At 54.4% G+C, this 16,331-nt stretch overlaps 1 protein-coding gene across 1 annotated transcript; it reads left to right on the forward strand.

Moving 5' to 3' along the window:
- The first annotated feature begins 39 nt into the window (after positions 1 to 39).
- INAVA (innate immunity activator) lies at positions 40 to 14,979 on the forward strand. The gene is made up of 9 exons (XM_029068500.2): positions 40 to 225; positions 1,121 to 1,245; positions 1,564 to 1,680; positions 2,343 to 2,565; positions 7,854 to 7,910; positions 8,726 to 8,951; positions 10,256 to 10,429; positions 10,984 to 11,641; positions 13,126 to 14,979. Exons 1-9 carry the CDS (start codon positions 171 to 173, stop codon positions 13,216 to 13,218), a joined length of 1,728 nt encoding a protein of 575 aa, XP_028924333.1. The 5' UTR covers positions 40 to 170; the 3' UTR covers positions 13,219 to 14,979.
- Positions 14,980 to 16,331: the final 1,352 nt, after the last annotated feature.

Raw genomic sequence — 16,331 nt, forward strand, 5'->3', positions numbered from 1 at the left:
GATTGTTCAGCTCCTGTCCTGGGGAGCGAGGGTGTTGTCGGCCTGCTGATCACATTTTGATTCATTTTGGAATAGGGGAAACTCCAGATCTCCCCAGGCTTTGCCTAGGGCAGAGAGTGGTGTCACCTACCACGCGGTGGGGTGAGCCCCCTCACTCAGCCCAGCCCACCATGGAGAGCAAAGATGAGATCAGCGACACAGACAGCGGCATCATCCTGCAGTCCGGTGAGTGAGATGTGGGGAATTTCCACCCCTCTGGGGGCCGTCTTTCTCTAGGGAATCACAGTCTGGATTCCCTCTGTGTTGGAAAGTGCTCCCACCTTCTTCAAAAACCCTTCTAAAAGCTCTCCTCTTACAGGGAGCCCTCCAAACTACCCCACCAACTGACTCCAGTCATTATGATTGCTCCAGTTACGTGGAGTGCTATAAACTAGGTGCTTTGATCACTTGCAGTCTCTGGTCTGCTATTTATTTCTCTCATTTATGTTGTGTACCTGTCAATGTTGTGTCTGAGGGTTTGTTGGCTCTCTCCCTGCATCAGAGTGGCAGCCCCTCGAAGACAGGGACCAAGGCTTCTCCTCCCTCTGTTCCTTTCACTGCCTTCTGCACCTCCCTGCTCAGCACCCCATGGGTGCTGGGGACCAACTTTTCTCTGCCCCTCAGGTAGCCTTGAGAACAGGCTCTGGGTTCACTGTGAGGCAGAAAAGGCAGCTGCCTAAACCCTGAACCCTGCTGGGCAGAGTGCCCAGCCCTGGCTCTGTGTGTGTGTCTGTGTGTGGGGAGCTTCCCAGTTGGCTGCCAGTGTGCATGTTGGGGGGGATGACTCCCCAGTTGGCTGCCCATGTGCGTGTTGTGCCGAGGGAGGGTGCTCCTCCAATAGTTGCCCATGTGTGAGTGTGTTGAGGTGGGGTAGGGATGGCTCCCCAGTTGGCAGCCTGTGTGCGTGTTGGGGGGGGCTACCCCATTGGTTGCCCACCAGCGGGTGGGAGTGTGAATGCTGCATACATAGGACTGGATGAGAGTGGAGGCTTGGCACTTTAGAAGTGAGGGCCTCTCTTTGGCCCCGTCTCTCCGGCTCCCTGACGCCTGGTGCCTGCTTCTCCTCCTCCTCCCCATGCAGGTTCCGACAGCCCTGTGTCCCCACTGAAGGAGCTGACGCGGGCCGTGCGCAAACAGCAGGAGTTGCTGGAGGCGCGGCTGGAGGCCTGCTTGCAAGAGCTGAGGAAGCTGTGTATGCGCGAGGCGGTCAGTGCGAGCCCCATGGCTCTGCCCTAACCCTCCACTTCCCCTCCGGTCCCCTTGACAGAAGGAGGGCAGCTGGGAACCTGGGGTGGGTGGAGGGCAGTTGGGGGAGAGGGGTCACGTGGAGGGTACTGGACTGAGTCGGAATGGGAATGAGGGAGTGCCCGGCCTATCGCTCGATGTGATTTATTGAGCACCTCCTGTGAGCAGAGCATTGGCATTGAGGCTTCACGAGAGTCCCTCAGGAGCAGATGCAGTCCCTGCCCTCAGAGGATTTTTCCCTCCTGATGGTAACCTTTCTCCACTCCCTTGCCTCTGCAGGAGCTGACAGGCACACTGCCCCAAGAGTACCCGCTCAAGCCTGGAGAGAAGCCCCCCAAGGTCCGACGGAGGATCGGCGCTGCTTACAAGCTGGATGACCTGGCCTTCCACAGAGAGGTGAGGGGGACCCCGAAGAGGCACGCCCCCAGATGAGCTGACGCGGGCCTTCCACAGAGAGGCGAGGGGGACCCCAAAGAGGGATGATTCCAAATGAGCGAGGAGACACAGTTCCCTCCCGGGCCCCAGTTGTCCCTGGCCATTCCACTCGCTGGCCAGCGCCTGCGGGCCAAGGGGTGGCTGAGGGACCAGGAACTCCCAGTTGGGATCTTCCACCGGTCAGCTGCCATGATCCCAAAGGTGACCTTTGTTCCCGACTCACCAGCCCCACCCTGGAGGAGAAAGTGTTTCAATGTGCTGGCCAGGCCAGACCTGGGCAAGGTCTCCACCCTCTTAAGCCTCCTGGGGAGGGAGGGATGGTGGCTTGTGGCCCATGGCTGGGCTGTCTGGTCCGTGGGTGAGCCTCAGACCTGGCTTTTCTTGCTAGTTGAGGTGGCTTAAGTTTGGCTGTGGAAATTTCCGGGTGTTTCCTGTGACTTTTCTGCTGCAAGAAACTGGGCCCTCGGTCTCAGGAGAGAACCTCCTTCTCTCCCCAACAGCTGGTTACTGAGAGGCTAGGATGAGGGGGTGGCATCCACCCCAAGTGGCCCCGATTGGCTCTTGTCGCCTCCCTTTCGCCTCTAGTTGGCCATCTGATCGATCTCTTCCCCGTCTGCCCCCAGGACCCTCTGAGCAGCCTGGAGGGGGCATTGGTCCTGCAGCAGCAGATCACCGAGGCTGCCCGTCACCTCTACCACGAGGAGAACCTCAGCAAGCAGGTCCGCCGGCGGCGCAAGCATGCGGTCCTTCAGGAGGAGAAGAAGCTGCAGGAGCTGCAGCGCTGTCTCAGCGAGAGGCGCCCGAGCAGTGGAGGCGGCCCCCTGCCTGCAGTCCCCCTGGGGAGAGGTGAGCTGACCAATCTTGGGGCGGTGGGGACCGGCCCCTGGGTCCCCCGGTTAGGCTTCGCCACATGCCTGGGGTCAGCATTGGAAGAGACCTCAGGAACTAAGCCTCCACTTCAGTCGGAGGTATTGAGTGCTTACTGTGTGCAGAACACAGTACTAATCGCTTGGGATAGTACAGTACAGCAGAGTTGGTAGACACAATTTCTGCCCTCAATAATAATAATAATAATAATAATAATAATAATAATAATAATGATTGTGGTATCTAAGCACTTTTGTGCCAGGCACTGCTAGAGGGAATACAGGTAAATCAGGTTAGATACAGTCCCTGCCCTGTATTGGCTTCACAGTCTTAATCCCCATTTTACAAATGAGGGCACAGAGAATTGAAGTGACTTGCCCAAGATCACACAGCAGACAAGTGACAGAGCTGGGATTAGAACCTATGACCTTCTTATTCCCCGGCCCAGGCTGTATCCACTAGTCCAGGCTGCTTATTTGGGAACTTACACTCCCCCATTTGGGGTTTGGTTGGGGCTGGGATGGCAGGGTGGAATCTGGGGGTTTATTGTCCTGCCCAACCTCCATAAACAACCAGGGGTGCATGGAGGAGAGGCAGAGCAGATGGAGATCTAAGTGGAGGCCTGGGGAGCCCCAGCTCCATGGTGGTACCTGTGGACCCCTCTCGCCACTGGGGCCAGTGAGCCCATCCATCGCCATCTCATCTAGGCATCAATCAGTCAATCAATAGTATTGATTGAGCATCTGCCCTGTGCTTTTTGGGAGAGTGCATTAGAATTAGTTGGTACCATCCCTGCCCTTGAAGAGCTTACAATCTAGTGGGGGAGACACACAGAAAATGAAAGAGAAGTAGCATGGCCTAGTGGATAGACCCCAGTCCTGGGAGTCAGAAGGAGCCTGGTTTCTAGTCCCAGCTCTGCTACTTGTCTGCTATGTGACCTTGTGCAAGTCACTCAACATCTCTCTTCCTCATTTACCTCATCTGTAAAATTGGGGATTAAGACTCTGAGCCCTATTTGGGACATGGACTGTGTCCAATCTGATTACTTTGTATCTACCCCAGCGTTTAGAACGGTGCCTGGTACATACTAAGTGCATAACGAAGGCGGTTTAAAAAAGAAGAGAAAGAATGAGAATTGAAGAGAATGTTAGCCCCCTTTTTCTGGAAGCCTCTGTCCATCCTGTTATTTTGCCTTGAGATCTGGGTAATAATAATAATGTTGGTATTTGTTAAGCGCTTACTATGTGCAGAGCACTGTTCTAAGCGCTGGGGTAGACACAGGGTCATCAGGTTGTCCCACGTGAGGCTCACAGTCTTAATCCCCATTTTACAGATGAGGGAACTGAGGCACAGAGAAGTTAAGTGACTTGCCCAAGGTCACACAGCTGCCAAGTGACAGAGCCGGGATATCACTCTGCTGTCCTCTTGTTGCTGGATCCTTCGACCTCTGTCTCTCCTGGGCCAGGGTCAAGGTCTGAGCCAAGCCTACTGGGTTGTTAGCTCTCAGTTTCTGTCCATCTGTAGTAAATGATCTAGTTCCCCTCCTCCTCACTTCTCTCCCTTCTGCCTCTTTTCCCTTGCTTTCTTTCCCTCCTCTCTCCTTTCTTCTTCTTCTCTACTCTGTCTCCTCCCATTTCCCTTCCCCCTCCTTCCTTTCTCCTCCTTCTTTATGTGCCACTCAATCGGGGAAAGCAGGGGAGGCTCATGTGAGGAGATTGAGGAGGGGAGGGGGGTGGACACTTCCCCGGGGTCCCCACCAGTGAGGCTGGCTGGGTTAAGAACTCCTGGGTCTTGGTCTCGGGCTCAAGTGAGTTTACCTTAATGCCCCCACCCTCCTCCACCTCTCCCTGTACCCCTACCCCCCTTCCAATGCCTTCGCCTGTCCTTCCCTGCTCCTTTCAGTCAGGCCTTGGGAAATTTGAGAGCAAAGGCAAGTGGAGCATGAGAAGGGATTGGTCTTGTCAATATGGGGATCTCATGTTCCCCACAGCTGGGAAATGTTCCCAATGATGGGGGGACCCTGGGCCTGTCCTCTTTGCCCCTCCACCTTCAGGGTTCATGGAGGTTCATGAACCCTGAAGGTTGTCTGACCCCTGCCCCAGTTACCCCCATTCCAGGGTTGGTGCCAGGCCTCCCCCCAACTGGGAAATTCCCCATAGGAAGTGGGAGGGAGCTGGGGGAAGCACCCCATAAATCTGTCAAGGGAGAAGAGAAGAAAGGGGCATTGACCTGGACCATGAAGCCAGACACTTCAGGCCCAGCCTGTTGGAGAACGATATTTCTGGTTCTTGTTGTAGGCAGAGAATGTGTCTGTTTATTGTTATATTGTTATTGTTATATTGTACTCTCCCAAGATCTTAGTACAGTGTTGTTCACACAGTAAGCATTTAATAAATACAATGACTGACTAACTGGGATCCTGGGGAAGTCCTGGAGGTGCGCAGAGAGGGGGTGGTCCAACTGTGACCATGGGGAACCATTTGGGTGAAGGAGCAGCCGGCCATGCCCATATGCCCACTCCCATGCCCATATGGAGCAATGTTTGGTTGATAGCTGGAAGAACAATTTCCACATCTAGCTCCTTTCTCCCTCTCACCCTCTTCCCTCCTTGCCTCCATCCTGTTCTCAAGCCTACTCCACTTGAGGCATCTAGTAAGCTCTTCAGAGTCAGTGCAGGCCAGGCCCTGGGTCTCTTCTTAGGGCCTTGAGCCAAGGCTGGAAGGGTGGGAGCTACAAGGGGCACCCCTCCCCCCCACCCACCCAGCAGCTTCCTCATCTCAACCCAGCATCCAAGTTGGCTGCTGGGAACCTCTCTTTGGCTGGGCGGAGGTGTCCCCAGCATATGTCTCCTTGTTAGAGATTGGCACGGGGGTGGGGACAGGGAAGGAAGGGATGGAACACAAAAATTTACAGTGTACAGGGTGATTTTCCCTTCTTTTCTTCCTTAATAATAATAGCTGTGGGATTTTTAAGCCCTGTCTATGGACTAATAATAATAATAATGGTATTTGTTAAATGCTTACTATGCACCAAGCATTGTTCTAAGCAATGGAGTAGATACAAGGTAATCAGGTTGTCTCACATAAGGCTCACAGTCTTAATCTCCATTTTAGAGATAACTGAGGCAACAGAGAAGTTAAAGTGACTTGCCCAAAGTCATACAGCTGACAAGTGCCAGAACTGGGATTAGAACCCACGACCTCTGACTCTCAAGCCTGTGCTCTTTCCACTAAGCTATGCTGCTTCTCAAGCAGCACTGGGCAGATAAGGATAATCAGATCACAAGCAGCCCTTGTCCCACATAGGGCTCACAGTCTAAGGGGGAGGAAGAAAAGGTATTTAATCCTCATTTTACAGAATAGGAAAGGAAACTTGGGCCCAGAAAAGTTAAGTGACTTGACCGAGGCAAATGGTGAAGCCAGAATTAAAACCCAGGTCTCCTGTATCCCAGTCCTGTGCTTTTTCCTCTAGACCAAGCTGCTTCTCCTCCTCCTCTTCCTTCCTTCCTCTCCATCCCTGACCCTTGCATTCTGGCTTCCCCTTACCTTGGCCCCAGATGGCCTGGGCTAGCTGTCCCTCCCAGGTCCCAGGAAGGTGGAGATGGGGGAGGGAGTGGAGCAGGTCTGCCGTGTGCTTTTCCCCCCTTCCAGTTGTGCCCCATGACGTCGTGTCCGCCGGGGCGGGCGTGAAGAGCAGGCAGGAACATGCCTGGCTCTGGGTGAGACGTGGGAGCATCTGGCTTAACCCTTTAAGGCTGAGGAGCCTGGATCCTCAGGACCCATCTGGGCAGGAGAAAATGGGTAAAACCCCTCTGGGACCAAGGGCCATGGGGTCTCTGGCCCCCACCCCATTTCTGAGCTGGCTGGGGTCTGAAAGTGGCTTGCCCCTGGTGGAGAAAGAGGGTGAGGAGGAAGAGGAGGGGAAGGGGAAGGGAAGGGTTCTAAGAAGGAGGAAGAGGGCAGAGGCAGCAACTGTGAACAAGCTTCGTACTGGAGCTTCCTGGCACTGCCTGAAAGGATAAAATGGAAAGAATTAATAAGTTAATGACTGGCAAGTAAAGAACTTTGAAGGCAAAAAAGAGTTTCGCCCATTAAAAGGAAAATTTTTCTATTTTGAAAGCTAATTGTCCTCATCAAGAGGCTGGTTTCTCCCCGAGGACCTGCTGAACAGCTAGAGATGCCCAGAGACAGGATGTAGATGGGCACAAGGTTACATGACCACAAAAACACAGGGCCAGAGGCACAAGGCCACGAAGCCATAAGGCCTTTCCCCCTCTCTGGGGTGAGGGGAGGGGTCAGGAGAGCCACACCTTGTGTTTACTGTCTCTAACCTCCTGGGAAGGCAGCCATTTTGGGGGCATACTTGCGTAATGAAGGGGTACTCCTCACTGTGGTGGATAAATACTCTTTGGGGCCACATGGATTGAATTCGATTCGATTCGATTAGATTAGATTCGGTTAGATTAGATTAGATTAGATTAGAGCAGCAGTGTGGCCTAGTGAATCAGAAGGACCTGGATTCTAATCCGGGCTCTGCCATTTGTCACTACTGAGAGCTCACCTCCTCCAGGAGGCCTTCCCAGACTGAGCCTCCCCTTTCCCTCTGCTCCCTTCCCTTTTCCCCCCTACTCTTCCCCCTTCTCCTCAGCACTGTGCTCATTTGCTCATTTGTATATATTATTACCCTATTTATTTTGTTAATGAGGTGTATATCTCCTTGATTCTGTTTATCTTGATGATGTCTTGTTTTTGTTTTGTTCTGTTTTGCTTTGCTGTCTGTCTCCCCCGTTTAGACTGTGAGCCCGTCACTGGGCAGAAAGTGATCCCTATCTGTTGCCGAATTGTAATTGTACATGCCAAGCACTTAGTACAGTTCTCTGCGCATAGTAAGCGCTCAATAAATACTATTGAATGAATGAATGAATGAATGAATGAATGAATGAACACAGCAGACAAGTCACTTCACTTCTCTGTGCCTCAAATACCTCATCTATAAAATAGGGATTAAGGTTGTGAGCCCCATGTGGGACACAGACGGTACAATCTGGTTAAGAACTTGTATCTACCCCAGCTCTAAGTATAGTGCCTAGCACATAGTAAGCACTTAATGACAAATACCATAAAAAAAGTTTGATTAGGACTTTCTTGGTGAGGAGGCTGAGTGTGCGTGGTCAGGGGTCGGAGGTGCTGAGGTGACCGCTCTGTGCCCGGAAAGAAGTCCTGACCTTCTCTCCTGACTCCCTGTTCCTCTCCTCTTCCCGCCTCCAGTAGAATTGAGCGCCTCTGACGACAGCTCCCTCTCTGATGCCGTCCTGCTAGAAGAAGGTAAGAGGTGCTTTCTTGGGGGAGGGTCTGCTAGGATGCCCCTCAATGTCATTTACAACATTTGGTTTCATGCCCCTAAGGGCCCAGGCAAGGACTGACAGTGAGTCTTCACAGAACAGGATTGGGGGGACCCGGGGAGGGTTCTCTTCCCCTACAAGGGGGAATCCAGAGAGAAATAATATGTCATGGTCCAAGCAGGGAACTGGGACCCTCTGGGTTCAATTTCTCTGCTTTGGCACAAGCTCCCTGTCTTTCCGAGACCTCTTTCGGTGTGCCAAGGTGCACCCCTGCTGCAGGGTAGGAGATCCATGGGGCTGAATCTCCAGGGATGATGAGGTCAGGGGTTGCCAGCTGCTCTGGGACCTCACCTGTAGGACTCTGGGATTTTGGTCTGTGGGGCTACCAGGGTGGGCAGGCCAGAGTGTGGAGAACACCCTGCTGGGACTTAGAAGTGCCTCAAAGCAGTTGGAGTTAGAGATGCAGACATGGGTGATCCCCAGAGCTGGGAGAGATCTTCTTCAGGGAATGTCTGTAGTTTCCAAGGCAGTGGAGGGCGAGAAGAAGAGGAGGAGGAGAAGACAGGGAAAGAAAGAAATTTACACAGATTGTTCTCCACTGCTCACTTCTAGCCCCACCCGGGGCCAAATGGAAAGCTAGTCCGATCGCCTGAGTCTGGTCCTGCTGTCCCTAAAGGGATTTGGGGTTTGAGTTGGGGCCCGGGCAGAGGGAGCAGAGGGCTGGACTCGAGCTCCGGCTTTCCCGTCAGGCCAGTTTCCCCGCCCGTCGCCAGCTCACCCTGCCACTTGTCCCCACAGAGGAAGCCCGTGTGCCACCCCCAGAGCCCACAGTGCCCCCGGCGTCCCCGGCGCCCCCCTCCCGGCCCCTCCCGCCCCAGGAACTGGAGGGGCTGCAGCCCGTCCGGCCGGAGTCCGGTGGGTCCGAGCGCTCCCCCATACAGAACAGCCCCTGGAAGGAGACCAGCCTGGACCACCCCTATGAGAAAGCTAAGAAGTCGTCGTCAGAGACCAGCAGTGAGGCCAGGTGAACGCATGGGAAAGGCCTGGCGTGGCCAGAGCCCGGGGAGCTGGTGGGAAAGATGGTGACAATGGCAATATCAGCTGCTGCTGCTGTAGAAGAGTGATTGGTGGGAGGGAAGGCAGATTGACTTGGCTTTGTCAAGTCTTTTTTTCTTTTTAATGGTATTTCTTAAGCTCTCACCATGTACCTGGCTCTATACTAAGTACTGTGGTAGATACAAACTAATCGGGTTGGACCCAGTCCCTATCCCTCATAGGGCTCACAGTCTTAACCCCCATTTTACAGATGAGGTAACTCAGGCCCAGGAAAAGTTAAATGACTTGCCCAAGGTCACACAACCCATAAGAGGCAGAGCTTAGAACCCAGGTCTTCTGACTCCCAGGCCCGTGGTCTTTTCACTAGACCATGCTGCTTCTTCCTCCTAGTAATTGTAGTTGTAACACTGTGTGCCAAATACTGTGCTAAGCACTGGGGAAGAAGCTAGATAAACAGATTAGTAGATGCTAGATAAGCAGTGCCACTTAGGGCTCTAGTAAATTCTTTTCTATGCCTATCTCCCCATGTTGAATTTTAATTTTAAACAGGGTTTGTGTCTACTCACTCTATTGTATGCTCCCAAATATTTCATACAGTGTTCTGCACTCAAGTAGCACTCAATAAATATGACTGATTGATTTTTCTGAGGTGCTGTTGGGCCTCTTCAATTATTGTATTTTTCAAGAGCTTACTCTGTCAAACACTTCTAAACACAGGGGTAGATACAAGTTAATCAGATTAGATACTATCCCTGTCCCAACTGGGGCTCATAGAATAAGTAGGAGGGAAAACAGGCATTTAATCACCATTTTACAGATGAGGAAACTGAGGTACAGAGAAGTTAAGTGTCTTTCTATGCTGCTTCAATTCAAGCACCAGTCAAGTTCGAAGCACTGTACTAAATGCTTGGGAGAGTACAACAACAGCAATGCTTAGACTATAAGCTCATTTGGGGCAGGGATCATGTTTTGGGGGGGTGGTTTATGTAATCTGTTAAGTGCTTACTATGTGCCAGGCACTGTTTTAAGCGCTGAGATGGGTAATCAGGTTGGACACAGTCCACCTCCCACATGGGGCTCACAGTCTTAATCCCCATTTTATAGATGAGGTAATTGAAGCACAGAGAAGTGAAGTGACTTGCCAGGGTCACAAAGCAGACTAGTTGCAGAGCCAGGATTAGGACCAAGGTCTACTTACTCTGTTGTATCAATCAATCAATCGATGGCATTGGTTGATTGACTGAATGACCCATCTGACCCCTTTCTCTGCAGCAGCCCGGCTACCACTCCCCAGGAGGGACCCAGCGTGCCCGACTTGTGTGTGCCGGAACCTGCCTCGTACCATGTGGTCCACGTGCGGGGCGTGCCTGGGCAGCTGCAGGGCCGGGCGAGTGCCCCCTCCACGCCGGAGATGACCGGGAGAAGAGGGTCGGTGCAGTGTCTCAGGTGTGGAATGGGACTCCGTAGGTGGCCAGGATGTGTGGAGGAGGTAAAGGGGGTTGTCCAGCAGGAGGCCGGAGCCCAGGAGGCTGGCGTGACCTAATGACAATAACTGTGATGGTTATTAAGTGCTTACTATGTGCCAGACACTGGACTAAGTGCAGGGGTAGAGACAGGATACTATCCCCGACACACCTGGAGCTCGCAGTCCGGGGGCCCTTCTGCCAACTTTATGCCCCCTCGTATCCTGTCGTCCATGCCACCGCTACAGCCCTAGCAAAGCCAAGATTCAGGAGGTCATCTGATTCAGCCCCCTGCCTCCAGAGGGGTGCCTGTTCAGGTTTTAAAAGGTCTGCAGAGATAGAGGTTTCCTGATCTTTCTAGTGGGCCAGATCCAGTGTTGGAACTCTTAGCGCCGGCCCCAGCCCCCGACGGTCCCGTTTCCCCTGTGGGCTTTCTCTTTTCCAGGCCACACGAGCCCAGGCTCCCTGACCTTTCACCTTTGTCTCTGGCTCCCAGAGCGGAGGCTGACGGGGTGGGGCTACCTCTCCTCCCTTCAGGGTGGACTCGATCCGGGACAACCCCGAAGGCAGAGGCCGCAGTTCCTTCCCCCGTCGCCGCCCGACCCACTACACGGTGACCGTGCCCGACTCCTGCTTCTCATCGGCCAGGCCGCCGCCAGCCCGGCCCGCCCGGCCCTCCGGTGCCGAGGACAGCGGCTCCGACGTGTCCAGCCTCACCTACGTCTGCTCAGCGGGTCGCGGCAGCCCGGACATCTTCCTGCGCCCGGGCCCGCCCCCGCCGGAGCGGCCTCGTGGTCCCCGCTACTGTTCCACACTGCTGCTCCCCCGTGGGCACCTGCCGGCCGGCGGCTACCTGGTGCTGGCCGAGGGCTGCCTGCCGGAGTCCGGCTGGGAGCGGTGCCTCCCGGGGCCCCGCGACCCCCGTATGGATGGGGATGGTGCCCCTGTGCGCTACCAGCGGCTGGTGCCGTCCCACAGCCGGATCGTGCGGACGCCCTCGCTGAAGGACTGCCCCTCGGCGGCCGGCCGGACCCCCAGCAAGGCCGCCGTGTCCGAGGAACTCAAATGGTGGCACGAGCGGGCACGGCTACGAGGCTCCCGCCCTCACTCCCTGGATCGGCACGGGGCGTTCCGCAACCGCTGCTTCCCTGTGGGCAGGGAGAGCTTGGGTCGAGGCCCAGGACCTCAGACACAGGTATGGGCACCCAGCTGGAGGGGGAGTATTCGGGTGGCAGGGGCCTGAGCCGGTGGGGGTGGCTGGGGGAGCCGGAGGAGCAGCGGGTCGGACAGGCCGGTAAATCCCCGGGGAAAGCGACGACACAGAGAAGACCGAGTGGCTATCGTGGCACGTAGTGAGCGCTTACTGTGTGCTGGTTGTGCTAGGTCCAAGTGAATCAGATCGTACACGGTCCCCACCCCATGTGGGACTCAAAGTCAAAGAGGGAGAGAGCACTGGTGTCCCTATTATACAGTTGAAGAAAGTGAGGCTCAGATAAACTAAATGAGTATCCCAAGGTGATCCAACAGACCAGGGGCAGATGTGGGACCAGAATCTGGTTCCCTGATTCCCAGCCCCGAACTCAGACCACTAGGCTACGCTGCCTGTGGCGGGTGGGTGCAGTGAGACTCTGGGTCACGGTTCTCGGGGCCAATGCCAAAGTCAATAAAAGGTGGTCCTAGCTGGGGATGCCTTGGCTTTCAGGGGTGGAATAGAAGCTGAGGCCCCTCAATTCTCTCCCCATGGGCTGTCCCCTGCCTCTTGACCTGGGCCGGCTCAGAGGGCATAGCCTAAACAGCATCCTCCCTCGCGTGAACGGTGTCATCGGGGACACAAGGAACACCCAGATGGCAGGGAGGGGTGTCCTTACAAGGACCAAATGCCCCGCCCCCAGCTGGCCCGCTGACCAGCTGTGTGTCCAGGCCTTTCTCAACCAGTCAATCAAACATGTTTATTGAGTGCTTATTGTGTGCAGAGCACTGTACTAAATGCTTGGGAGAGTACATACAACAGAATTAGCAGACACGTTCCCTGCCCTTAGCAAGCTTACAAGTTCTCCTTCTCTGGAGGGGTGAGGGCAATTGATCAGTAATATTTATCGAGCACGTACGTGAACAGAGGACTGTACTAAATGCTTGGAAGAGTAGGTAGACCTAGTCCCCGCCCACAGTGAGCTGGATGCCCAGGATCAAGCTCACTAAGCCAGCCCTCTCACTCTCCTTGCGGCTGCCTTGAGCCAGGAGGACAGGCAGGGGATTTAGAGACGGGAACACGAGACGGGAGTCCCCAGGAGCCCGGGTGCCCATCCCCTGGGTTCCGACTGCTCCCCGGGTCTCGGCCCCGGCCACCCTCCCAGATGACACGCTCGGCTTCAGGGCGAGCCAAGGCCTGTCCCTCCTACGCTCGGGCCGCTTCACTCTTGCCGGGAAGCGGGAGGAGGGGCAGGCTCCCCCAGACCTCGCTATTCCCCAAGAGGGATTCTGGGAGCTGGCGGGAGTGGGCGGAAGAAGGTGCCAAGACTTTAGGGGCGTGACAGGGGCGGGGTGCGCCAGGGAGGGTGGGGCAGGGAGCCGTGTGACCTCAGGGCCGCGGGTGGGTGGTGCCCTGGGGGGTGGGAAGGGGCGTGGGGCATCCCGCCTGGCTGGCTAAACCCGCTCCTTTCTTTCTCCCCGCCCCGGCAGGTGCCCACAGTCTGTGTGCTGCGGAGGTCGCCTGATGGCTTCCCTATGCAGGTGTTCCTGCCCGAGAATGGGGAGATCATCAGCCAGGTGTGACGGTGCCGCTCTTCTGTGCTGCCGGGCCCCTCCAGCCAGGCCCCCAGGCCTCACCGCCAGGTCTCTGGTTCCCCGCTCGTGGGCTGGACCCCAGATTTCAGGAGAGGGCAGCTGGCCAGGGCCCGTTATCTGCCCCCTGAATCTCCTTCAGCTCTCCAACCCCCATTGCAGGTCAATGATTGGGAGCTAAGGTCTCCTTCCCTTTCCCATCCCTCCGTCCTTCCCTCCTCCATCCCTCCCTTCTCTTTCTTCTCCCTGCCACTGGGGACAGCTGTGCCCAGTACTTGCTTGTTGTTCTCCTATATCTTTAGCATTGGGAATGTGGCCCCAGGAGAACTGATTCTACCTGCCCACCCACCTACCACCTGTCTACTCCCCTGCTCCGCCACCTGGGCAGCAGAGCCAGGGATGAGGGACCTCAGGGCTGGGAGGACCCAGGTCCTGAGTTCGGGGCCCCATTCCGCAACCCCGACAGCACTCCGGAGCGAACACTGCCATCTGCGACGTTGGGCTGCGGTGGGGCATGGGACCCAGATAGGGGCCCTTCTGGCCCTCGTCTGATTCTGAGTCCTCCAAGGATGGTGACGGGGGTAGGGGGTGGGAGGAGCGCCTGGAGTGTAGGTGGTTATGTCAGTCATTCAATCGTATTTATTGAGCGCTTACTGTATGCACAGCACTGTACTAAGCGCTTGGGAGAGTACAGTATAGCAATAAACAGACACATTCCCCACCCACAATGAGCTTACAGTCTAGAGGTGCATTCCTAGGGCTCTGGATCCCCTGCAGGATGAGTTGAAGATGCTCTCTTCAGGATGCTCCTGTCTCCATGGGGCTGCAGAGGTTGGGGAGCCGGAAGGGCCCTGCTTCCTGAGCAGATGATTTAAACCCTTCAGAAAGACCCTTGGGAGGGCATTTCTCAAGACCTCAGTGCTGCTGTGGAACCTTCAGACCCAGAGGCCCCATCTCCCTATTAGTCTGTGGGACTGTTGTTTGGGAGATGCCCACTGGGAATCGGCAAGTCCTTGTGGATAAATCCCAGAGATGCCCAGCCCTTATCCCTGGCCCACAGGGTGTCGGGTTCCCAGCAGGATGAAGGTGAGAGTTTCCGAGGCATCGCCACAGCACCCACCTTGGTGAACATCTTCAGAATGGTCCTGCCACTGCTATTCTGTTTTATGGCACAGTCTGAATGTCCAGAGAGGACATGGACTCCTATTTGTTCATCTTTTCACCTGCTTTTTCTAAACTTTATGGCCAGAAGAGTATTTAACCAAGAGGTTTGCTCCCCAGGTACCTGCCCGGGCATTCCAGCTAGAAGAGACCAGGAATGGGGCAGCCCAGGGCAGAGGTGTGAAGGGAATTCAAACAAGGGCCATATCTGCCATGCTGGTGCTATTCCTCTGAGACAGTAGTCCACCAGTAGGCGACCAATCTCTGGATTTTGGTCTCTGCCCGGGAACTCTGTCCACTTTCCCTGCTGCTTGCGTAGCCCCCCTTTCAGGCCTTACCCTGGGACCAACCTCCCCTACCCCCTTCCCACCTGTCCCCAGCTCACTGTCCTGAGCCGGGCAGGGTGTCCCCCCAGGCAGACTTTATCCCCCTGGGAACCAGAGCCTTTTTTATTAACTTATTTGCCGTGAAGTTACTGCATTTGATACTGTTGTAAAGACAATTTGTATTCAGTTTTGTATGCAACCTCAGGGGCTCGAACTATGTAGAATTGTGTGCCAAATCCTCTTTTAATAAAATGTATAACCAGTGGATGGCCCAGATATGCTCCAGGTGGGATGTCCTCTACGGGGGACTGTGGTGGAAGGGTGAGGGGTCACGGGGAGGCAGAACCCCTAAGAGCACACTTGGAAGGTGGCCGGATGCTGGGAGCTACGTGAATGGGGTGACCCAGCCTCCTGCCACCCCCCACACATTCATTCCGCTGCTCAGTTCATTCATTCAATCATTTATTGAGCACTTACTGTGTACAGAGATTAGCAGCGTGGCTCAGTGGAAAGAGCCTGGGCTTCGGAGTCAGAGGACATGGGTTCGACTCCCGGCTCTGCCACTTGTCAGCTGTGTGACTGTGGGCAAGTCACTTAACTTCTCTGTGCCTCAGTTACCTCATCTGTAAATTGGGGATTAACTGTGAGCCTCACGTGGGACCACCTGATTACCCTGTATCTACCCCAGTGCTTAGAACAGTGCTCTGCATATAGTAAGCGCTTAACAAATCCCAACATTATTATTGTATCTCCCCCCAGTGCTTAGAACAATGCTTGACACATAGTAAGCGCTTAACAAATACCATCATTATTATTATTACAAAGGTCTGTACCAAACACTTGGGAGAGTATAATACAACAACAGGGACATTCCCTGCCCACAATGAGCTCAGGTATTAATCAGTGATATTTACTGAGCGTTTAGTGAGTGCAGAGCAGTAATAGAGTTGCTAGGCACAATCCCTGTCTAAAGTATTCTTACAGGCTAGAGGGGGAGAAAAATGGGAGGGTTTTTTTTTTCACTTTAGGGGAGCAGCTGGGGATATTGAGGGATCAAAAGGGGGCACAAAATGAGGTTGGCGATCTCTGGTGGCAGGAGCTGACTGAATGCTGCGGCTTTTTCTGGGGGATGAAAAGAAAAGGCTGAGATCCATCAATCGGTCGTATTTGTTGAAGCGCAGCAGTGTGCCAACTGAAAGACGAATCAAAAGAGAAGAAAGTACCAGGTGTTGCTAACTTTAAGTACAGTAGCACAGTAAGTGACAACCTTTTTGAGTGTTCATTGTGGCCGGAACTGGATCCCGTATTGGTCTATCCAGTCACACACGTATTTGCCTGTAAACTTCACTGTCGGAGGTGTCTTCAAGTACAAAAGATATGTGTGCACACACACATGGTGTGCTGAGTACTGTATCGGGTGCTTGGGTAAGTGCAGCATGAGAAGCAGCGTGGCTCAGTGGAAAGAGCCTGGGCTTGGGAGTCAGAGGTCATGGGTTCTAATCCCGGCTCTGCCACTTGTCAGCTGTGTGACTGTGGGCAAGTCACTTCACTTCCTCTGTGCCTCAGTTACCTCATCTGTAAAATGGGGATGAAGACTGTGAGCCTCACATGGGACAA

Source organism: Ornithorhynchus anatinus, chromosome 7 (genome assembly GCF_004115215.2).
Source record: "Ornithorhynchus anatinus isolate Pmale09 chromosome 7, mOrnAna1.pri.v4, whole genome shotgun sequence".
NCBI classification, from domain to species: domain Eukaryota; kingdom Metazoa; phylum Chordata; class Mammalia; order Monotremata; family Ornithorhynchidae; genus Ornithorhynchus; species Ornithorhynchus anatinus.